At 44.5% G+C, this 24,891-nt stretch overlaps 1 protein-coding gene across 1 annotated transcript in view; it reads right to left on the bottom strand.

Moving 5' to 3' along the window:
- LOC123753076 (protein lozenge) overlaps nucleotides 1–24,570 on the bottom strand; it is a gene marked incomplete at its 3' end in the record, with an annotated part of 44,581 nt that extends 20,011 nt beyond the window's left edge. The window contains 1 exon segment of the mRNA XM_069331916.1: nucleotides 22,774–24,570. Within this exon segment, the coding sequence (XP_069188017.1) occupies nucleotides 22,774–23,107 (334 nt within the window).
- Nucleotides 24,571–24,891: the final 321 nt, after the last annotated feature.

Here is a 24,891-nt window from a genome sequence, read left to right as displayed (position 1 = left end):
AGAAGTGTCTCTGTCTTCTGTCTGTCATGTGTCATGTTCTCTGTGTCTACTGACTCGAAGTGTATTGTCCAGGGCAGGTGTTTTGTCCAGGACAGGTGTTTTGTCCAGGACAGGTGTTTTGTCCAGGGCATGTGTTTTGTCTAGGGCAGGTGTTTTGTCCAGGGCAGGTGTTTTGTACAGGGCAGGTGTTTTGTCCATGGCAGGTGTTTTACTGTCCTCTTGCTACTCTCTTTTTTTTCGTCTCTGGCTTTTTTCCATTTTCTCTCCCATCTATATCCCCCTAATTCTTCTCTCCTCTCCCTTCCTTGTCGTTCTTCATTTGCCTCTCCCCCTCACTCTCTCTCTCATTTATAGGGTATATAATGTAAAATTCTCTCTCCTTCTCTTCCGTCATTTCCCCCTTCTCTCTCTCTCTCTCTCTCTCTCTCTCTCTCTCTCTCTCTCTCTCCCTCTCTGCTTGTCCAGTCACTTAGGCCTATCATATTTCTTGTATGTAATTCACTTATCACGAGTTTTATTGTATTTTGTACAATGGTTGTGTTATTGTTGTTCGTGTATGTGTGTGTGTGTGTGTGTGTGTGTGTGTGTGTGTGTGTGTGTGTGTGGTGGCGCCCAAACCTGTGTGTGTGTGAGCAGGTTATGTCGGCTTCACCCAAATGCACTTTACATCATGCAGTGATCATCGGCATTTCACTCTGATAATGCACACAGTTGTAAACATCCACATTTATGGCCTATTTTGTAGGATTACAATTTTTACCGAATTGCCTCCAATTCCAACACATTATTAGGCTTTTTAACTTTAATTAAACGTCCTAATTTTGATCCTTACGCTAATAATAACTTCTATTCTCTAATTCGTTCATATTTCTAACTCACAAAGATGTGTGAGGTCGATAATGTGTCCTTTTATGTCCGATAATAATCTCCTTTATATTCGGTATTAATAATATATAATAATGTTAATAAATAATTAATTTAAAAAAATTATTTCTTCTATTTATATTATTTCAATACGATGATGCTATTATGATTATTATTACTATTACTTTTATTTGATTTTTATTTTACTAGTATTATTATAAAATCACTGGACCTAATCATACTTTCAAGACACTGTTAGGGTAATTCCTGGTAATTCTCTCTTTAGGGTTATAAAAATTCCCTGCCCAGAGCACCCCTCTCATCCATTTTTCACTCTCACTCTCAATTTGTCTCTCCCCTCTATTTCTCCTCCTCTCACTTTATATCCATATGGCTTCCCCTCTACTACATCTCCCTCTATTACATTCTCTCTCTCTCTCTCTCTCTCTCTCTCTCTCTCTCTCTCTCTCTCTCTCTCTCTCTCTCTCTCTCTCTCTCTCTTTAGGAAACTGCTAATTTGTCACCTATCCTTTCAGGTATTGACCCATCTGTTGAATTGCTTCTACACCAAGGTATATATGTGTTTTCACCTCCCCAATTCACTCCCACCCCTTCCCCTCACTCCCCCCTCTCTTTAATTCCCCTTTCGTACCTCCCCTTCAACCGTCTACCCCTTTCCAATTCGACCATCCCTCCCTGTCAACTTCTCCCCTCACAGGAAATGAAAATAGATTTGGCCTAAAACGGGGACTAAGCTGTGGGTAGAGGGCCGTTTGTGTAGTGTTATTGTCGTGTGCTTACCTATCCCCTGACTATCCTAACGCTCCAACCCTTCGTCGTCTCTATCCTCAAGGTTGTGGACGGAGATGTCTTCCTCAACTTCTGTCTAGTACATCCCTCTTGTTGTTGACCAGTTGTTTACAGTGTCCACCTGTGTCCTCTTGTTCTACTCTCTCTCTCTCTCTCTCTCTCTCTCTCTCTCTCTTTCTCTCTTTCTCTCTTCTCTCTCTCTCTCTCTCTCTCTCTCTCTCTCTCTCTCTCTCTCTCTCTCTCTTCTCTCTCTCTCTCTTCTCTCTCTCTCTCTTTCTCTCTCTCTCTCTCTCTTTCTCTCTCTCTCTCTCTCTCTCTCTCTCTCTCTCTCTCTCTCTCTCTCTCTCTCTCTCTCTCTCTCTCTTTAAAAAGGTTATCCCTGTCCTGCTTGGCTATTCCGCTCATTATCGTGTGTGTTGCTATCTTATGCCCTCCAACATTGTAAGGTCCAGGTCCTTGAGCCTACCCTAATAGCTTGACCCTTTTAGCTCTCGAACTAATCTAGTCGCAAAGCTCCGTATTTTTTTTGTTCAAATTAGTTTATGCTTTACGATGTGTAGATTCCAGGCCACTTTTGCGTATTCCAGTATTAGTGTAACAAAAGTTCACTCTGATGTAATTTTTCCATGCTTTTTTTTTTAGTGTATGTATGTATGTGTGTGTGTATGTATGTATGTATGTATGTATGTATGTATGTATGTATGTATGTATGTATGTATAATTGTTCTTGCGGGGGTTGAGCTTCGGCTCTTTGGTCTCGCCTGTCACATGTAAATCAACTGGTGTGAAAGTTTCTAAGCCAATTGGGCCCTTAACATATCTACATTTGAAACTGCGTATGCAGTCCCCCTCCACCACATCACTGCATTCCATTTATTCACTACTGACACTGAAAATATTCTTTCTAACGTTTGCCCGAATCGCTATGCGTGTTAGTGGCTTTGCAAGAATGTAAGAACAATGTTACATATTCCCACAAACCCAATATACCTTTTTGTAAACTAATAAATAAATAAATAAATTAATTAATTAATTAAATAAATGTCCCTGTGGTTCATTTGGGTACTCAGTTACCACCTGTGTCCCCTTGTATCTAACCTCGTGGGCTGGACGGTAGAGCGCCGGTCTCGCTTCATGCCGGTCGGCGTTCAATCCCCGACTGTCCAATAGAGGTTGGGTACCATTCCTTTTCCCCCCCGTCCCATCCCAAATCCTTATTCTGACCCCCTTCCAAGTGTTAAATAGCCGTAATGGCTTGACACTTTACCCTTGTGCATGGTACCAACCTTGCTAAATAGTCTGCCTTAATCTACAGTGACGTGAAGTTCAATTCAAGGTAGCCTTTCCTCGTAACTCATACCCCTTAGCTCCGACACCTAGTCTGGTGGCATATCTTTGGACCTTCTCCCACTTTATTTTCGGTCGGCATTTGACTTGTTCTCTACACGCTAGTTCTAAGTCTATTCTAAGTCTATTCTATCTAAGTCTATTTCACAGTTCAACTCCAATATATAAGAAGACAAAAACCCTGGATAATTATTGTTTTTAATTAAAATTCAACAAATAACAAAAGCATCTTCCAATTGGTATTGTCATTTATCAGGCTAGAAGGACAGATTATGAGAACGCCGACATAAAAAAGAACTCAAAACAAAAAAGAAACGCCGACCCCAAAAATAATTTTGTATGTTTAATACATGCCCAAAACAAACCTTCATGAATTCAGTTTCAATTCGATCATTTTTAGCATTTGGTTTCGTTCGAATTTCAGAATCGATGGATTATTAGTGAATGGGATATTGGCCCTTCTCTATGGGAGTGACAAGCGATACAAATCGATAATTGATCGCAAGATTACACGGGTGCTCCCTCTTCTCCCACGCTACTGGGAGTGATGCACACACACGTACGCTCCCATGTACGTAGATGGACGTGGGAGTAGCGTAGATACGTGGGGAAAGTGCACGTTTGTGACGAATGAAACGTGGGAGTTAGTGTGGGAATTAGAACAAGACTAGCGTGGGTGTGTATAGTACTGGGAGGTCTGTGGTGTACCTGTGCCTGGATTGTACCTGGATATGCCTCTGAGAGTTCTCCTAACCCCCCCCCCCCCTCAAATGGTCCAACAGGCTGTTGTTGCTTGGAGAGGCCCCACATGCCGATCCATATAATCCACCACAGTTCGGTTGATCCAGCACTTTCTTACTGAAAACTGTCCAGAGAGAAAATCAGTAGGAGCCATGGGGGACTTGTAATCCTGTGGTCCCGGGTTCGATCCCAGGCGCCGGCGAGAAACAATGGTCAGAGTTTCTTTCACCCTATGCCCCTGTTACCTAGCAGCAAAATAGGTACCTGGGTGTTAGTCAGCTGTCACGGGCTGCTTCCTGGGGGTGGCGGCCTGGTCGAGGACCGGGCCGCGGGGACACTAAAGCCCCGAAATCATCTCAAGACAACCTCAAGAAGGATTCGAACCTATGCTCTGGGTACTCCCAAGCACACGCCTTAGACCACTGCACCACGACATGCAACCTTGGATTCAATGGAATCCTCTAGGAGTTTGTGCAAAACTCTCCAGTTTCTGACCTTGAAGATTTTCCACTACAACCAAAAGGTCTTGACTAGCCACTGGAGGCGCGAATGATGACCAATGGAGACCTACACTAGGGAGTAGGGAAGGAAGGAATTATCAAGGGAAAGCGCCCAGCCATTACGACTATATAGCACTGGGAAGGGGTCAGGATAAGGATTTGGGATGGGACGAAGGGAAGGAATGGTGCCCCCAATGACTTCCCAGAACCCCAGCCAGGTACTAGCCGCTGGGGGCGTATTACTGTTGCATGCCCAGCGATGAGAGAGAGGGAGCTTGCTAGATATATGCGTATGGACAAGAACGTGTCAACATTGCAAGCTTGGGAGCCGCCCAAAGCCAAATATATATGTGTGTGTGTGTGTGTGTGTGTGTGTGTGTAGGTGTGTGTGTGTGTGTGTGTGTGTGTGTGTGTGTGTGTGTGTGTGTGTGTGTGTGTGTGTGTGTGTGTGTGTGTGTGTGTGTTTATGTGTGTGTGTGTGTGTGTGTGTGTTATGTGTGTGTGTGTGTGTGTGTGTGTGTGTGTGTGTGTGTGTGTGTGTGTGTGTGTGTGTGTGTGTGTGTGTACACGTCTCTCACACCTTCCCTTATCACTCTCAATCATAATCGCTCTCATTCCACTCTCAATTTCGCTTCTCCTTTAATTCCCCTTGTCGTACCCTCTATACCTCCCACTCTTTACTTCCCTCTCTCCATTCTTCTCTTCCCTCTCTACACCCCTGCAACACACAGCCTCCCATCTTCCCCCATCTCTTGCATTTCCTTTCTCGTCTCAGGCAAAGAGGGAGGGAGGAGCTTTATAGGTGAGTGGAAATGGGGGGTGGGTGGAGATGGGGGTAATGGAGCGGGTGGAGGAGGTGGGTGGTGGGCTGGGTAGTGGTGGGTGAAGGTGGGGGTAGCGAGGTGGGTAGTGGGTACGTCACCAGACAATCATATACCAACTTGTCTCAGTGTGAGAGACCCAAGTAGCGGCCTTGCAAGAAAGACCAAGTTGCACAGCTCAGTTGCTGCGGCGGCCTTGACCGGCGGAGAGGGGTAGGAGGAGGAGAAGCCACATTAACCAGCCACCGGACAACGGTTACTGTCAAGCTGGTAATTTGGCCCAAAGTTGCTATTAGCGGCTCGTTCAACTCCCCCCCCCCCCCCTCCCTCGCTTGGAATCTTAGCGAGCCCAGAGACAGCGAACGAGACATCCAACCACCACACTGATCGCAAAGTTTCTTATACACGAAGACACGTCCAACTTCGTGAACGACCCATTAACGCTGAATGGTTAACGTCCAGCCACCGCACGGACACTCTAACGAAAGTTTTAGCGAACGATATGTCTCAACTACTCCTCGCGACGTCAACGACCAAGTGAGGGGTGAGAACGACTGCCTCTCGTGTCGTTCCGAGGGGGGGAGGTCCAACTACCTCAAGAAAACGACACAGTTAACGAGCAAGCGGTTACGAACTAGCCAACCACGAGCAGGCTCATAACGAGGGGATAACTTTCGTCTTCGTAACTGGAAAGAAACAACGGGAGGAGAGGAAAAGGAAAGGAATGAATAGGAAAATGATGGAAGGGAGGAGAAAGGGGAGCAATAGGGTATGGAGGAGGAAAAGTCTGTGTGAGGGATTGAGAGATAGAAAACATGAACAGGAATAGATAGAGACCACAAAGGGTTAAGGGAAATGGAGTAAAAAGAGGGAAGGAAAGAGGGGGGGGGGGTAAAAAAGGCATAGGCTGGGAGTTAAATGAGAAAGGGGGAAAGAGGAGAGGTGAAATAGAGCGAGGGGAAAGGAAGGGACGCACGGAAGGGAAACCCGCGTTATTAGAGAGAGAGAGAGAGAGAGAGAGAGAGAGAGAGAGAGAGAGAGAGAGAGAGAGAGAGAGAGAGAGAGAGAGAGAGAGACAGAGACAGAGAGACCTATTCAGAATACCTTTGATTACTCATCAATGCTGCAGTAATTATCAATCCTTCATCAACCTTTAATACTCAGTAATCACCACAGCTTATCCCAGGGTCAAGTAAACCTCCAGGGTACTGCACGGAGTTTACCTCACCATCACAGCCAGTCCCGGGATACACGTAAACCGCAGCACGGCCTATATATAGGCTGAAGTATATCTCATCAATATATATGGATAGAAACAAGATAACAAACTGCAGTGTTGCAGATATCTATGTAATCACCAAGAGTAATTACAGAGATAAGATAACAGCAAAATCTTAAATCAGGATAACTCCTCAACTTGTTTCCACACATTATATGTATTTAAGAAGCAATTACATAAGTTCCAGTGAGAAGTGCCGGACCAACCGGGCTGTAGTGGATACGTGGGCCTGCGAACCGCTTCAAACAACAGCCTGTTGGACCAAGTTATCACAATTTGAGCCTGGCCCCGGGCCGGACTCGAAGAGCAGAAGAACTCCCGAAACCCGCAACAGGTGTGTTCCAGGTACTACGACTTGAGACATTTTGACAAAATAAAAAAAAAGACATACGTTCTGATTCGATAATAATTACCCAATATATATATATATATATATATATATATATATATATATATATATATATATATATATATATATATATATATATATATATATATATATATATATTGCTTTAAACCCACATACATTTTCAAATCCCTAAATAGGTGCTGCGCAGTGATTTTTTTTTTCATATCTGTAGGCCTGGTAGGCCTAATGATTCGACAGTATAGTGTAGGGAAATACGTTAATAAAACACTATTAAAAAGTTAAGAGGGTTTTGAGCCAGTGATTAACTTGAGCAGCCCAAAGGTGGAGTCGACAAGGTCTGGAATCAGTGTGTAATTAGAACAGCCGTAGGCTTAGCCTTGAAGGTTTTGAATCGGTGGTCAACCAGGCCAGTCGAGTCGACAGCAATGCAAGAAATCGATTCCCGGAACCGGACAGGACAGACAGGACAACGGAACAGGAAAACTGTGAACAAGTCAAGATATGGTTAACTGATCCGCTTCAACCTCACTTGCGAGGAAAAGGAAAAAAAAAATATGGTCATTTATCTAATCACCGAATAACGGTGTTATTTATATACACTATTCCCTCTGATCCAAACCCAGATTTAATACACATCGCCTCCCACAACTCTCAATTTACGTAGCATTTCTTGTCGAGGGCAGCAGAGCTCCATAGCTATGTCTTCATTTAAAAAGGCGAGGGTTGAGCTGGTGACAGAAAAGCCTTTTGCTACCTATCCTACCTGGTTATTTGTCTGGAAAATATTTTAAAACATCTTTCTTATGGAAAAACAAATATTAAAATAACGATCTTGACAGATTAGGTTGGAATTGGGGGGAACCAGATAAGACTGGCACCAGATTTCAGATCGAGTTGTGCACATTTTTCAACACTTAAAGAATCCGTGCTGTCAACCAATCCTAACTTAAGAGCAAATTTGTACCAGAGATAAGTAGCTGTCCAAAGAAAGTACCAAGCCTGGAAGACTTATGTACCCTCGTCTGCGGCACAGAAGCACTCTTAGATATCATTCAGGATGCCCAAACCAGAGCAGAAATCCACATAACGGATAATATCAAAGGAATCAGATTCTCGTAACTAATATCGTCCAAAAAGTACAGAGAACCCTGACTTCCTTGAACTATCCGACGACCCCTTTCCCCCTCTTAGTCCTTCCATCATACTGCCAACAGGAGAGAATGATTAATGATGGCTATGGGCTTAAGACGCCCCCCAAGACGAAGACCTATAAGAACAAAAGAACACGCATGAACATTTAATAGACATGCATGAACACGGACACAAGTTATCCCAAGCCTGGACACAGACTGGGCTTGGGGGGAGCAGAAGAACTCCATAGAACCTAGTCTACGGGCTCACCATAGCCCGTGCTGCTTGGAACTTTTTGTTCCAGGTGGCGAATCTTTAACAACAACAAACAACCATAGAACCCACTCATGGCACGATCTCACTGCTGTTTCTATTCCCTCTGTGCTACCAAGACTGACATCCAAAGATTAGGACAGTAACCAATGTTGTATATTTCCAAAGGATGCTTCAATAACCGGCATGTAAAGTCATGTGTGTCAGATCGCAAGCAGTGGCGTCTAACAGCCTGGTTGACCAGACTAGGTCATGTCAAGATACCAGGTCACGGTAGGGGTAGAGGGCGTGTTCATCCTTGGGACTACCTTAAGGTTATCTGAAAATAACCAGTTGTTGTAAAATAAACATGTCAGTATATTTTGTCATGTCTTAATAAGTCTCAAACGAGCACCTTGTCACGAGTTTTTGGAAATCTCTTTGTTATCTTAAGCAAGCAATAACTTGGGATATTTTTTGGTTATAGTCATTACGAGAGTGCACATCATGCTCATCCTGTGAGCGGTAGTGGACCCTGTACCCATCCTGTGAGTGGTAGTGGACTCTGTACCCCTTATGTGAGTGGTAGTGGACCCATGTACCCATCCTGTGAGTGGTAGTGGACCCATGTACCCATCCTGTGAGTGGTAGTGGACCCCTGTACCCATCCTGTGAGTGGTAGTGGACCCCTGTACCCATCCTGTGAGTGATAGTGGACCCTGTACCCATCCTGTGAGTGGTAGTGGACCCCTGTACCCATCCTGTGAGTAGTAGTGGACCCTGTAACCATCCTGTGAGTGGTAGTGGACCCCTGTACCCATCCTGTGAGTGGTAGTGGACCCCTGTACCCATCCTGTGAGTGGTAGTGGACCCTGTACCCATCCTGTGAGTGGTAGTGGACCCCTGTACCCATCCTGTGAGTAGTAGTGGACCCTGTAACCATCCTGTGAGTGGTAGTGGACCCCTGTACCCATCCTGTGAGTGGTAGTGGACCCTATACCCATCATCTGAGTAGTAGTGGACCCTATATCCATCATGTGAGTGGTAATGGACCCTATACCCATCATGTGAGTGATAGTGGACCCTGTACCCATTATGTAAGCAGTATTGGACCCCATTATTCGCTGAGCGAAGCAAGTTACACCATTAATGAATAAGCTAAAGAACTTATCAACGCTGTTCAACAAGCTACATCACGTTTTGTCTATTCAAACATCAATAGTCTATTCACATTTTTGGTTGGTTTAGCTTAAGTATTTAATAGCAGGTTAGAATCCTTCGATTCTGAGGCCCCTTATTGTGAAATCCATTTAAATTTCAAATCATAGTCTTACTTTCCAGAAATTCATCGGTTCTGTTCCTAATAACTTTGTGTTCAGATCAATTCATCATTTCCGTTGAGAAACTAACCATCTTTTTATAACCTGTTGCTGCAATTTCTCTGGCCTCGTTCAGAAGAGGAAAAACTCTCAATTTCGTTTCTGAATTGTCCATTTTTATTTCATGGTAAGCCCCAAACAATCGTCAGAGACCGAACGACTGACGAATTATCGATCCGTTTCCAGGTCGTCTCGCTCTATTGGAGCTTGGAGGGGGGGGGGGGGTAGGTGGTGGTGGGGCAGGGTGGAAAGGGAATAGAAGGGGTGCAGTGGGGGAAGCATGTCACTGAGAAGGAGCAAAGGATGGGAGAGAGAGAGAGAGAGAGAGAGAGAGAGAGAGAGAGAGAGAGAGAGAGAGAGAGAGAGAGAGAGAGAGAGAGAGAGAGAGAGAGAGAGAGGGGGGGGGGATGGGAGAGGTGCATAGAGGACTTCAATCATGGGGTTTAGAGGGGTGGTAAAGGGAGATTGGTTGCAGGGAGATCAGGGAAAGGGGACAGGGGGCCAGCACTCAGGACGCCTGGCAGGGAATACCAGACGGGGGAAGAGTGGTATAGGGGAAATAAACTGCGATGAATCAATGGGGAAATACAAAACAGAATGTGCTGCTTACAAACCACGCCGTGCTCGCCTATGGCCCAATTGCGCTGCCTCTGGCCTTCTGGTCCGCTGGGAGGGGAAAGTTTCAAGACAATATTTTATACTTTTATTCTAAAATTTGATGCTGTTATCTTGAGGTTATCTTGAGATGATTTCGGGGCTTTTTTTTTTTAGTGTCCCCGCGGCCCGGTCCTCGACCAGGCCTCCACCCCCAGGAAGCAGCCCGTGACAGCTGACTAACTCCCAGGTACCTATTTACTGCTAGGTAACAGGTGCATTCAGGGTGAAAGAAACTTTGCCCATTTGTTTCTGCCTCGTGCGGGAATCGAACCCGCGCCACAGAATTACGAGTCCTGCGCGCTATCCACCAGGCTACGAGGCCTCCCTGTACGAGGCCTCCCTGTATGCAAATTATATGTGTACGAAAGGAATTACTGGCAAAGTAGGGAGACGGATCATTAAGTTCCTAGCAAACAGAAACTAATGTGTAATAGTCAACACAGTAAAATCCGGATCATACACCGCGAAAAGTCCAGTTTAAACCCCCCCCCACCAAAGTGCCGTGCTTGCTCCGGTAATTTGTCTCAACCCTCATAGACAGACATAGACATAAACAAGAACACAAACCATCGTATTGTAACCTCCTTCAAAAATGACTCTGGGATTTTCATGGGAGTAGATAATATGGAGGAGGTGGTAAACCTCCAATCTGATGCAAATCAAGTCTTTCAATCGGTCACAGAAAATAAAACTATGTTTATAAATACGTTCCACCTCCTGCGCTATGGAAAAATACGAAAATATAAAACCATAAATCATTATATATATATATATATATATATATATATATATATATATATATATATATATATATTTTACGCAGTGAAATCACACTATAGAACAAAAAAGCACCTAAAGGAACTGGGAATAATTGTGTTGGAATATCCTACTTTTAAAGAACACAATAAAGTAGCTGTCACAACTGAAAGAAAAAATGATTACTGGATTAAACACAACATTTCAATCAAGGAATGCAAGACCAATATGATGATACTTTTCAAGACACTAGTGCTCTGTAGCGTGGAATACTGTTGCACAATAACAGCATCATTCAAAACTGGAGAAATTGATGATCTGGAGAACGTGCAAAGATCTATTACTGCCCGAATCCACTTCATAAAACATCTAAATTATTGGGACCACATAATTTTGTTAAATCTGTGTTCCTTAGAACACAGGCGGGAGAGATACATAATAATTTACACCTGGAAAATACCAGAAAGACTGGTCTTAAACCTGCACACGGAAATAACACCACATGAGACCAGGAGGCATGGCAGGAAGTGCAAAATAGACCCGTTGAGAATCAGAGGTACTCTGAGAGAGAAGTTGATGAACATCAGAGGCCCGAGACTGTTCAACACGCTTCCACTACACATAAGGGGGCATAACTGGCCGACCCCTCACAGTGTTCAAGAGAGAACTTGATAAACACCTCCAAAGGATACCTGATCAACCAGGCTGTGATTCATACGTCAGGCTGCTAGCAGCCGCGTCCAACAGTTTGGTTGACCAGACCGCCAACAAGAGGCCTAGTCAGAGACCGGGCCGCAGGTGTGTTTATCCTTGGAATCACCGAAAGGCAAGGTAATTGCTATATGGCTAGCTATGTGTACTGCTGTACCAACTCCTATATGCCTTTCATTCTAACAGAACTCTGTAAAAATTAAATATATGTTTCCCCAGACGGGAAACAGTAAGGAGTAGAGATGCCATAGGCACAATCAGAGAGCAGTAGAGATGCCACAGGCAGAATCAAAGAGCAGCAGAGATGCTACAGGCAGAATCAGAGAGCAGCAGAGATGCCATAGGCACAATCACAGAGCAGTAGAGATGCCATAGGCACAATCACAGAGCAGTAGAGATGCCATAGACACAATCACAGAGCAGTAGAGATGCCATAGGCACAATCACAGAGCAGTAGAGATGCCATAGGCACAATCACAGAGCATTGTCTGAACATCAGAGGTCTACGGCTGTTCAATACCCCTCCCAGCAAGCATTAGAAATATTGCGGTAACAAAGGCGGATTACTTCCAGAAGCAGTTACATACGATCTTTGCAAGAAATGCCTGACAACCGGGTTATTGAACATACGTGGGCCTGCAGGCCGCTCCAAGCAACAGCCTGTTGGACCAGGTTATCACAAGTCGAGTCTGGCCCCAGGCCGGGTTCAGTGAGTAGAAGAACTCCCGAAACCCTCTAGAGGTATTCTCCAGGTAAGACTCGTGTTCCCATAAGTGGTTGAGTTATCCCCAGCAATCCCGCTCCAAGGTAAGTGCGAAGGTTCACCCTTTCTATTAACACCTTGTGTGTTGTCCTCTTCAGTAGTCCCCAGTGTGTGTGTGTGTGTGTGTGTGTGTGTGTGTGTGTGTGTGTGTGTGTGTGTGTGTGTGTGTGTGTGTGTGTGTGTGTGTGTGGTGTGTGGTGTGTGTGTGTGTGTGTGTGTGTGTGTATGTGTGTGTGTGTGTGTGTATGTGTGTGTGTGTGTGTGTGTGTGTGTGTGTGTGTGTGTGTGTGTGTGTGTGTGTGTGTGTGTGTGTATGTGTGTGTGTGTGTATGTGTGTGTGTGTGTGTGTGTGTGTGTGTGTGTGTGTGTGTGTGTGGTGTGTGTGTGTGTGTGTGTGTGTGTGTGTGTGTGTGTGTGTGTGTGTGTGTGTGTATGTGTGGTGTGTGTGTGTGTGTGTGTGTGTGTGTGTGTGTGTGTGTGTGTGTGTGTATGTGTGTGTGGTGTGTGTGTGTGTGTGTGTGTGTGTGTGTGTGTGTGTGTGTATGTGTGTGTGTGTGTGGTGTGTGTGTGTGTGTGTGTGTGTGTGTGTGTGTGTGTGTGTGTGTATGTGTGTGTGTGTGTGGTGTGTGTGTGTGTGTGTGTGTGTGTGTGTGTGTGTGTGTGTGTGTGTATGTGTGTGTGTGTGTGTGTATGTGTGTGTGTGTGTGTGTGTGTGTGTACTCACCTAATTGTGCTTGCGGGGGTTGAGCTCTGGCTCTTTGGTCCCGCCTCTCAACCGTCAATCAACTGGTGTACAGATTCCTGAGCCTATTGGGCTCTATCATATCTACATTTGAAACTGTGAATGGAGTCAGCCTCCACCACATCACTTCCTAATGCATTCCATTTGCTAACTACTCTGACACTGAAAAAGTTCTTTCTAACGTCTCTGTGGCTCATTTGGGTACTCAGCTTCCACCTGTGTCCCCTTGTTCGCGTCCCACCAGTGTTGAAAAGTTCATCCTTGTTTACCCGGTCGATTCCCCTGAGAAACTTCCCCTGTGTATGTGTGTGTGTGTGTGTGTGTGTATGTGTGTGTGTGTGTGTGTGTATGTGTGTGTGTGTGTGTGTGTGTGTGTGTGTGTGTGTGTGTGTGTGTGTGTGTGTGTGTGTGTGTGTGTGTGTGTGTGTGTGTGTGTGTGTGTGTGTGTGTGTGTGTGTGTGTGTGTGTGTGTGTGTGTGTGTGTGTTGCCCCCTTCTGTCAATCTCCGTGGCTTGGATGGCGTTTCAGCAACACCAAACACTCTCTTTTAAGAGCCTCGAATTCCCCCCCCCCCCCCTGGTAACAAATTTCCGCCCTACTCAATACAGGCTTCACCCCTCTTAACCTAACCCCCCTTTATTTTACATTCGTACACCTCGTTAAACGTCTCAACTACTCCTAACCAGCACCTTTGTCTCATTAAACCCTCTTAACAAAACTGCTTTCCTTACCCCCCCCCCTTAACAAGCCCTTTGTTTTATATGAACTAAAAATACATTCTAACCATGTTCTTGTCTCACTAAATACACTAGTTTCCCCCAACTCCCCCTCTGCCTAACGTTCTCTACTCCTCTAACCAAGCCTTGTCTCACAAATACGTCACCTATCCCTCTCTATAATCAAGGCTTTATCACACTAATACGTCAGTTAACGCCTCTCTAAGCAAGCTCTCGTCTCACCAACGCGTCAAGCTTACGTCGGGTGGTGGAGAGTGGAGGTACCGCCAGGGTTCAAGGCCTCTCCAGTCGCTATCAAACCTCCTTCACTTCCCTCCTTTTTTCTGAACAATTTTGCAGTTTGCCGGAGTCATTTAAGGCCTCTGAAATTGATCTTATGTGGCGAGGGAGGGAGGAGGGGAACATGTATTTACATTTTCTTAATGGCGGAGAGCTACTTGGGGGTAATGAATAGTTCTTCCAGTGTGTTTGTTGAGGGATTTTTGACGCGGATTGAAGTCTGGGAGAGAGGCGTCAACCGCTTTGCTATTCGTCCACGCGCTTCGACGCAGCACGACGTATGTGGAGTAGATGCGTCAACTCCCATGCTGAAGGGAGCCTTGTTGAACTGCGTTGTTGCGTTCCTGTTGGTTGACAGGCCTTGAACATATGAAAGACTTGGTGCAATACTCCCTCTTACCCCCCGATTGATAGATCTTACTGGAGATGAACGGGTTTAAGAGATGCGACAATGATTAACATTGGTGAGTGCACTCTGAAACACAGGTTCCCTGAAAAGTGTTCCTTTAAAACAGAGGCCGCAGCAAAGTCACAGATGCTGTCAACTACAAGGAAAAGGTTCGGGATAAGAAAAAAGGATCGATACGTTCTTGAAAGACACCTGTGGTACACAGGTGCTACCCGGAGGCCCCCCCCCCTCTCTCCTGGCGGGGCAGCGAGGGAAGGAAACTATCGCGAGAAGGCGACAAGCCATTAAAGACTATATAGCAGGTCTTGGTTATCGTTGTAAACACAGTAATCTTAAACCAGGGGGTTCACTTTTCTGCGATAAGCCTATTGGTTAAGAATCTCCCGAGGGCCTAGCCTAGTGTCTCCTGAGGAACAACCCAGAGGAGTTGGGGAGGAAGGGGGGGCTGTGGGCTCGAACTCGAAAATCCTTTTTAAAAAAAAATAACCCTCTCATGAAAGTCAATATTAAAATTCCTTTTCCATTGGTTGGTGGAATTTGATGTGGGTGAATCTTGTTACTATTGGTCAGTGGAAGTTGACCCAGATGCCCACTCTCAAAGAGAGATGGATTCTCGATTCTTACTGTTCGATCAACGTTTGAAGCCAACACTGTGGGGGAAGTTTCCTGTTAACGGCTACTGGGTAACAGATGTAAGCCAGCCGATGTTGGAATGACTAAATCTGAAAGCGTAAACGACCAAGAGACTCTCGGTGTACACTGGAAGATTATGCTAAGACCTGGACTCTATGCTAAGACCTGGACTCTATGCTAAGACCTGGACTCTATGCTAAGACCTGGACTCTATTCACAATTGAAGGATACTTGCTGTAGATTATTGTGGTGGCCTTAATAATCCTTCTGATGTCTGAGGTGGATAGGCCTTAAGTCCAACCCCCCAAACTAAACATGCAAGTACACAGAGGATATATATATATATATATATATATATATATATATATATATATATATATATATATATATATATATATATATATATAGGGGGGTACCACCACTGGTGCAATTATAGGGACCCACAGCCTCAGAGAAGGGAACACAGAGCATTCAGGGAAAACTTGCCATTTAACTCTGAATACGAAAGAGTGTTCGCTTCTCCTACCACCCCCCTTTTTTATATGATATATATATATATATATATATATATATATATATATATATATATATATTTTATATGATATATATATATATATATATATATATATATATATATATATATATAATGATTATATGACAGTGTCAGACCACGGAAGAAGAATTGAAACAGAAATTTCCTTAAGTACTTTCGTATATTAATACATCTTCAGAAGGAATATATATATATATATATATATATATATATATATATATATATATATATATATATATATATATATATATATATATATATAGCATTGCAATAAAATCAAATAAAAAAAATAATAGGGGTGGTAGGAGAGGAAAAGATTAAAGTATTCAGTGAGAATCCACAAGGTCTTCTCTGAACACTATTTTCTTCTTCGAGGATGTGGGTCCCTTTAATTAAACCAGTGGTGGTACCCCTAGATATATATATATATATATATATATATATATATATATATATATATATATATATATATATATATATATATATATATATATATCTCCTTGGGCTGGGGCTGAACATTTCACCCCCGACCTCATACATCTGAAAATTAGGGAAAGGCGACGTTTCGGTCCGTCCTGGAATTGATTTTGGTCCAGGACGGACCGACACGGTTATCACTTTCTTTGGTTGGTGTTTAATTCGGAAAAGACCTGGGTAAATATTGGTCTGGGAATAGGGGGTTGTTGGCATATGGACTAAATTATCAATACGTATGACAACGTTGGACTAAATTCAGTCGAAGGCTAGACATAGGTCAAGATGGTGATGGATGATGAGAAAGCTGGTGGATGATAAGCCAGCTGGTGCATGACAACAGCTGGTGGATGACAAGACAGCTGGTGCATGACAACAGCTGGTGGATGACAAGACAGCTGGTGCATGACAACAGCTGGTGGATGACAAGACAGCTGGTGGATGATAAGACAGCTGGTGCATGACAACAGCTGGTGCATGACAACAGCTGGTGGATGACAAGACAGCTGGTGGATGACAAGACAGCTGGTGGTGGATGACAAGACAGGTGATGGATGACAAGACAGCTGGTGATGGACGACAAAACAGCTGGTGGATGACAAGACAGCCGGCAATGTAAGATAACACATCGTATCAGGGGCGTGTGAAACTCTACATGGGAGTGTGCGTCTCTACATGGGAGAGTGTAGCAAAGTACGAAGCTTTTCAGCGAGTGAAAAGCTTCACGAATTAAGTGGGAGTGCACCAGTGCAGGGAGTGCACCAGAAAGCAAAATCTACATTAAACAAAAAATCCCAAAGAACCCCAAAAGAGAGTTTAAACGACGCCAAAAAAAAAAATTAATCAGCAAAAAAAAAAAAAGGTAACACCACGAATATTGAAATATTACGACAGCAAAAAAAATTTCCGCAAATTTGCAAAAAACAAAATACTAGACAAAAATGTAAAGTAATCCTAGGGATATGAACAGGGGCGATATGACAACAAATACTTAATTGACAATTTAGATACTTAATTAACAATTTAGATACTTAACTGACAATTTAGTGAAGACGAAATAAAATCAGAATTACATTTTGCCGAAAGTTCATAGGCCTATCATCTTATGTGAGGGATAATTATAATCTCATATTAATTATAATATGAGATTGTAATTAAAGAAAATATTAAGACATAACAATAACAATAATAGAGGCAATAATTAAAGAGCCAAGTAATAAAAGTTAAAAAAATATTTTATAATTACTTTGTTAACAGTTAAAGAACTGGTACTAATATAATTAAAATAACACAAATCATCATAGACCTACAGAGTATTAATATTAACTTTTAAATGATGTTAAAAAAAAAAATAAAAAGAGAGGCAGAAACAATGAGATAACCAATAAAACATAAAAATGAAAAGGCAAATGAATAAAGAAGAAAAGTAAGGACAGAAAGTAGAGCAGGATCAAGGAACAAAAGAATAGGGAAAATGTGAATAAGAAAAAGAATATTAAAAAATAATGAAATTGATTAAAAGGAAAAAGAATAGGAAGAATTGAAAGAATAAAATATAACACCCCCCCCCCCCCTCAGACGAAGACTATTCCTCACAGACAATTAAGAACACCTTCAAGTTCAGTACATTCTCCTATTCTCCCTTATTCTTGTTGACGTATCAAAATTATCGTAGGCCTTCCCCCTACCTGATCAACCAGGCTGTGACTCATACGTCAGGCTGCGAGCAGCCGCGTCTAACAGCCTGGTTGATCAGTCCAGCAACCAGGAGGCCTGGTCGACGACCGGGCCGCGGGGACACTAAGCCCCGGAAGCACCTCAAGGTAACCTCAAGGTAAGGTACGATTCAACTTTGAAGAGATTTTTAACCATTTAGCGATTTTTTTCTAATTCAAGATTCAGTCCAGTCTTTGAAGAACGAGCCGAGGTGCTCGCGGGACACCTAATGACTAATTACCTGACACCTAATGACTAATTACCTGACACCTAATGACTAATTACCTGATTTGAAACTTGCCTAACGCTAATAAAATTTAAAATCGGTAGTGAGTTTGGACCCCCAACTGCGGTAACAGTAATTAAAATCCCTGGCGTCCAGTGTTTTAAATCCCCCCTCTTTCCCCACCACCTTTGTTTGAAATCCCCCGCTGCCTGTTTAAAATCCATTGCTCCTTGTTTAATTCCCCCCCCCCAAATGTCCCATGTTTTAAATCTAAAACACTTCCCCTGTTTAAAATACCCCCCCCCCTTTTTAAAATCCCCAACGCCCTCCGTTTATTATCCCCACCTACTGTACAAAAATCTCCGCCTCCTGCTTTAAAAATCCACCCCGACCTCCTGATTTAAATCCCCTAGACTCTCAGGTGAGTTAAAAAAAAGTTTATCCGCTTGAAACTAAAACAACAAAAATCTCCATTCTCGCACTGTTCAAAATCCCTACCCCACGAAATCCCCTTAGACTCTCTCTCTCTCCGGTATCCGAACAAAAAAAATCCCAGTTGCGGCATACTCTTACGAAAATCCCTCAGGCTTTGCTTAATGGGATTTAATTTCGACACGACAGTGTGTTTATGCATCCGGATTAATGTGGTTCTTAATGAAAAAAGGATTTAAATCCCTGGCAGCAGGCGGATTCACAGACGCAGAGATCTGCTTAGCATTTCTTAAGCACAGGCTTATGGTTGTAGCGGTAATAATACTAATATTAAATCATTACAGTATCAGAATTGCAAGAAATTATCATTGTTTATACTATTATTTATTTATTTATTTATTATTATTATTATTCATGGACATTATTCAGAATATTAAGTATTATTTACACTTATTTATTTATACACTAAAATTTCCGTCGTATAAACATTCTTTCTGAAATATATTTTGATTTTCATCGTGAAATCTTAAATTTCCAGTGTTCTTAGGAGCGGCTTTTGTTGATTGTTCTCGAGGCTTTTGTTGATTGTTCTCGAGGCTTTTGTTGATTGTTCTCGAGGCTTTTGTTGATTGTTCTCGAGGCTTTTGTTGATTGTTCTCGAGGCTTTTGTTGATTGTTCTCGAGGCTTTTGTTGATTGTTCTCGAGGCTTTTGTTACAGCTGGTTTTATGGGGCTTTTTTTATATAGTGACATTGTTGCTTACGTTGTTTTGATTGTGGCCTGTTGTTTTAGTTTGGGAAATTCGATAAGAAACGTTGATGGGGTTAACTTTTGGCTGACGGGGCCACGTGACGTCCACCTGGCGGTTGTTATCATGTCAGTATCACGTGACGTCCACCTGGCAGTTGTTATCATGTTAGTATCACGTGACGTCCACCTGGCGGTTGTTATCATGTCAGTGTCACGTGACGTCCACCTGGCAGTTGTTATCATGTCAGTGTCACGTGACGTCCACCTGGCAGTTGTTATCATGTCAGTGTCACGTGACGTCCACCTGACAGTTGTTATCATGTCAGTGTCACGTGACGTCCACCTGACAGCTACATGAAGCATTTCAAGAATGTTTCGTCAAGACCAAATAACTATATTATGGGGGGGGGCCATGGTGCTTGGATAGCAATGATAACATTACTTGGACTGCTAGCATATGTTGCTAACAATACTGACTAGTAGTCAAAGATGCTATCGTGCCATGTTAGACCATCTAAGATGCTTAGCCTACGATGGTATGACGACTATGCTGTCTTGCAAGGATAGTTGGGATATCTAGAAAGTTTGTGTTGCAATGACGCGTTGCAATTTAGAGTAGCTAGGACATGGTTAGATGATACCGTAAATTAGCGATACGTTATCAAAGTTTCTTGTTTTAAAAGTCTAATCAACCCATTTTGCATTGTTAGAATACCATGTGTCCCACGAGAGAGAGAGAGAGAGAGAGAGAGAGAGAGAGAGAGAGAGAGAGAGAGAGAGAGAGAGAGAGAGAGAGAGAGAGAGAGAGATTAGAGAAAGCTGAGACAGAGATTAGAGAGAGCTGAAACAGATTAGAGAGAGCTGACACAGATTAGAGAGAGCTGAGACAGAGATATTAAAGAGAGAGATGGAAAGAGAAAGAGAATTTTTGAATAAAATGGGATGATTTTAAGCACATTTTTCGCTGGTAGGCCTATCATTTTACTATTGGAAAAATGTCAAGACGCCGAAAAAGAGTTTCCTATTTTTACGCAAATTTCTGCTGAGTTCGGCCAGATCTGAGGGTGAAGTCCTAACAAGATGAACCAAAGTACGAGGAAGCCACCGATGTATTTTGAAACTTGTTATAATTTTTTTCTGGAACTCATCGTTCATAAATTTGCCAGTTTCTCATATTATTATCTATTATTATTAGTCATTAGCTTTATTATCTATCGTTAAATGGCAGCTTAAGTCAAATAGAAGAGTAGAAGACGAATAGAAAGAAAAGTAGATAGAATGTAATGATAATAATAATAATAATAATAATAATAAAAAATTTTATTATAATTATCATTTCAAAGAAGGACAATAAAAAATAAAAAATAGATGCATTTGTTGTCATTCCATAATGGATATGACCGAATATATCGACGATAGACCACACAAACATACCACCCCTACGAGAGAAGGAGGGGGAAAAAAAGGAAAGTTAGCAAAAATCCTACCACAGATATCCCCCGCCAACATACTCTAGAATATACCTAATGATAGACCCCGCATACCATACCCGAGTGCAACAAACGTCAGTCAGAACTGCAGCTTCACTTTATCTCTGCCTGTCCCCCCCCCCCCCCCCCCAATGAAGACATTTTCAGAGGATTGAATTTGCATATGTACATCCCCAGTGTAATTAATGATATTGTACAGACACACACACATACCAGGCCGTCCTGACACGAGTACAGGAATGACATACATATTTGGCCTCCAAGGGGGGGGGGGGGCAAGAGGAGGGCGGACTCTCCCTTACCAAATGTTTGACAGTATCTGTAAAAACTACCTCAATAATGTTGGAAATTTTCGTGATTCTCAGCCCCCAACAACGAAGGAAACATTTTACAATCGTCTACACCGTTCAGTAATGTCATCCATATGTTGATTAAGTAAACATATCCCAGTACATTTAACCGCGCTTTACATAACCGGTGATTATAGTGTTTTCACATGAACAAGGAGGGTTATGAAACAGCTCTTGTTGTTATAGACCAAAAGCGCGTACCATTCTCCTACAAATCATCTTCCACGAAACAGAGTAAATGTTTATAATATGAATCGGGTGTAATTATATATACAATTATCCACACGACATATCCACGTCTCTCACAACGTGCTGGAGGTGTCGCCGAGGCTCGTCAGGACCCAGTAAGAAGTCATGGGGGGAAGGGGGGGAGGGGGTGTGGGCATGGGGGGGAAGGGAGAGAGAGAGGCGCGAGGAACGTAATATTCATAGCGTCGTCATTGAGCCGAGTCTGGGCCTCCCTACATCCCTCTGTAACCTGTCAATAGGTTTCCAAACTCCGGGTGAAGTGAGTGCGGCCAGTATAGCACTTACTTACGACACTCTTGGACTCTCTCTTTCCTACAGTATTGGTTAACGATACACGTGCTGTTTTATAAATATATATATACTGTAGACCCTCTTTAAAATGTGATGTGTCCTGGCCACTGTTATGTGCTGATATTAAAACATGTTTGGTTTAATAGACTGTCCGGTGTGACAAGCTCTCAGAGGAGGTCGCTGGATGACGGTGTTGTCGCGCTGAGGACCTGGTGTGTCACCCCGCGCGATCCCTGACAACCATCATTGTCGCGACCGGTTGACTCGACCCATAAATCCGGACAGGTGACGATCCGGTGTCGTACTTGACGGAGGGTCCCTCGGGGCCATCCCCTCCTCCTCACACGCTGAGCCGCGTTCAAAGCCTCTCCACGACATTTGTCAACTGTTGTCGCCTTCGGCGCTGGCCTCTGCCCGAAATGATCAATTTATCCATCATTTCATACATTTTATTCATTGTCGTCTAATATTTTGGGGGACTCTGAATTATACGAAGGAGGTGACGACGCCTCCACCCATATATTACCACCTATCCATATATTACCACCTATATATATTACCACCTACCCATATATATTGCCACCTACCCACCCATATATTGCCACCTACCCACCCATATATTGCCACCTACCCACCCATATATTGGCCACCTACCCATATATATTGCCACCTACCCACCCATATATTGTCACCTACCCACCCATATATTGGCCACCTACCCATATATATTGCCACCTACCCACCCATATATTGCCACCTACCCACCCATATATTGCCACCTACCCACCCATATATTGGCCACCTACCCATATATATTGCCACCTACCCACCCATATATTGCCACCTACCCACCCATATATTGCCACCTACCCACCCGTATATTGGCCACCTACCCATATATATTGCCACCTACCCACCCATATATTGTCTACCTACCCATATATATTGCCACCTACCCACCCATATATTGGCCACCTACCCATATATATTACCACCTACCCACCCATATATTAACGTTGCGCTGTATCATGCTAGCCTCCCCGACCGTCTACTGTACCTACCTCTGCCGGATCTCCCGACGAAGCGGAGGTCGTTGAACTTGGCCACCTGGTTCTTCATGACGGCGGAGTTGTTGCGCAGTTCTCCGCAGAAGTTCTCGTCGTTGCCTGCGCGGATGGTGACGATGGTGCCGTCCTTGACGTCGTCGAGGGCCACCACCTTGAAGGACATGGGCAGCGACTTGTTGGAGCGCCAGTGGTTGGGGAGCGCCGTACACAGGATGTTGGGCGACCCGGTCTTCATCAGTTCGCCAGGGTGTTCGCCCCCGCCGCTCATCCCGCCCATGCCGCCCACCTCCGTCGCCATGTCCCCTGCGCTGCGCCACGCCACCGTCATCAGGGCGCGCGGGTCGGCGGCGCCTGCATGGGGAGCCACGGCGCCGGCGACAAGTACCCTACCTGCAGGCCGCTACTGACGCCACACACACGCACTCCTGCCTGCACCCGAGGGCACCTGCACCTGCACACACACACACCAGATGCGTGCAGCTGTCCCAGGGGCAGCGGCGGCGGCAGGCGACGCCCGCCCGACGCCACTAGTTAACGGCGGCGACGGAACACTGACGGCGGGTGCTTGCTTGCTTGCTTGCTTCTCGCTTGACCTTACATACTAGAAAAGGAGCGACTCGCTGAGTGACTTCGCAGCTCCTCCCGATGATTAGCGCTCACGCTAATATTCTGCACGCTGGAGGGACGTCTTATTTTGCTTTTTTTTCCAGTGATAATCGACGGTTATCAGATGATTTCAATCAATCTCAAAACACAGTGTTCGCTGGAGGCGTCGGGTCGCACGGTGCGTACCGCGCTACGCTCCGCCTCTTCTTCTACACATTATCACTAAACTGCGACAATTGCTGCTGCTTACTGAGGGTATGAGGGGCGCCCCTGACGCTACCCACACACGGGCGGACGATACCCACACGCGGGCGGACGGTACCCACACACGGGGGGACGGTACCCACACCACTGCCGTCGTCACTCTCTTGAGAACATCAAACAAAACTCTTCACTCCACAGAAGAAACTTAAAAAAAAAGATAATTGAGACTACTAGGATTCGAACCACCTTTCCAGACGCTTGTGAGGCGTCTGGTGGTCTGGCGACGGTGTCCGGAGACGAGGAAGGTGGTATATCTTAAAGTCTTGAGGTGGTTTGGTATGGTTGAGTTGACGTGGTTGATTTGTGGTGGTCGAGCCTCACATTCCGACAATCTCTTCCCCCAGATCACTTCCTTTCAAGCACTTCTGCAGCTTAGGACAAATAAATCACCACTTTTCTTAAGAAATTAAAACAAATAAATATGCGCTGATCACCGACGCTGCTCAGTCAACTTGCAATGAATTCAAGGAAAAAAAAAACAATCATAGACACCGTCTTTAAGAAGGACACACAAAACTTTTTCAAGAATTCCCAGTGCGCACTCGCTAGTCATTTCTCAATTCCAGTAAAACTTCCGCCAGTTCTAGTTTTACTTTCTACAATAATTCTCTCGCCACGGCACCACAAGAGAACCACACACGCACACGCAAACTGCTATAGCCAGCCAACGAGGTGGTTGGCGGCTGTAAGCGGGCGCGACAGCCGAGAGGAACGACAGCTCTGTAACTCCTCGACGACTACGAGACGGGGGGATGGAAGACCCGAGGTGTGGCCGAGGTGTGGCGGGTGTGGCGTGTCCGGTCAGTGTGGCGGGGTGAGGATGACTGACTGGCTGGCTGACGGTCGGGGAGGTCTGGCCCGCCGAGGACTACCCGCCTCCCGACGGCCAACCGCGCGGTGAACCCAAAACTCGTCCGAACACCGCCACGGCCCCCGACACCTTATTTAATTTTTTTCCTGTGCCGTCAGCTCATCGAGCTCCCGGTGGTTTCGGCCGCTCGATCCGGCTTGCAGACGGATTTCGCATCTAGGATGGGGGCCTTGGGGCGTGGTGTGATGGAGAATTCCTTAGCTGGGAAATTAAAAGTGGAAAAAAATGCATTTTTGTCTATCGCCGACTTCGCACGCCGGCCCGGAGACGCGATTGACTCTATCATTACCAGTGGCGGCTCGGAGCCCGCGCTTCCACCCGGCGCGTCACTCCACCAACCTCTGTGTCCCCCCCCTAAGAATGTATCTACT

The sequence above is a fragment of the Procambarus clarkii genome, chromosome 26 (genome assembly GCF_040958095.1).
Source record: "Procambarus clarkii isolate CNS0578487 chromosome 26, FALCON_Pclarkii_2.0, whole genome shotgun sequence".
Classification (NCBI taxonomy): Eukaryota; Metazoa; Arthropoda; class Malacostraca; order Decapoda; family Cambaridae; genus Procambarus; species Procambarus clarkii.
This window is presented reverse-complemented; position numbering and strand designations above follow the sequence as displayed.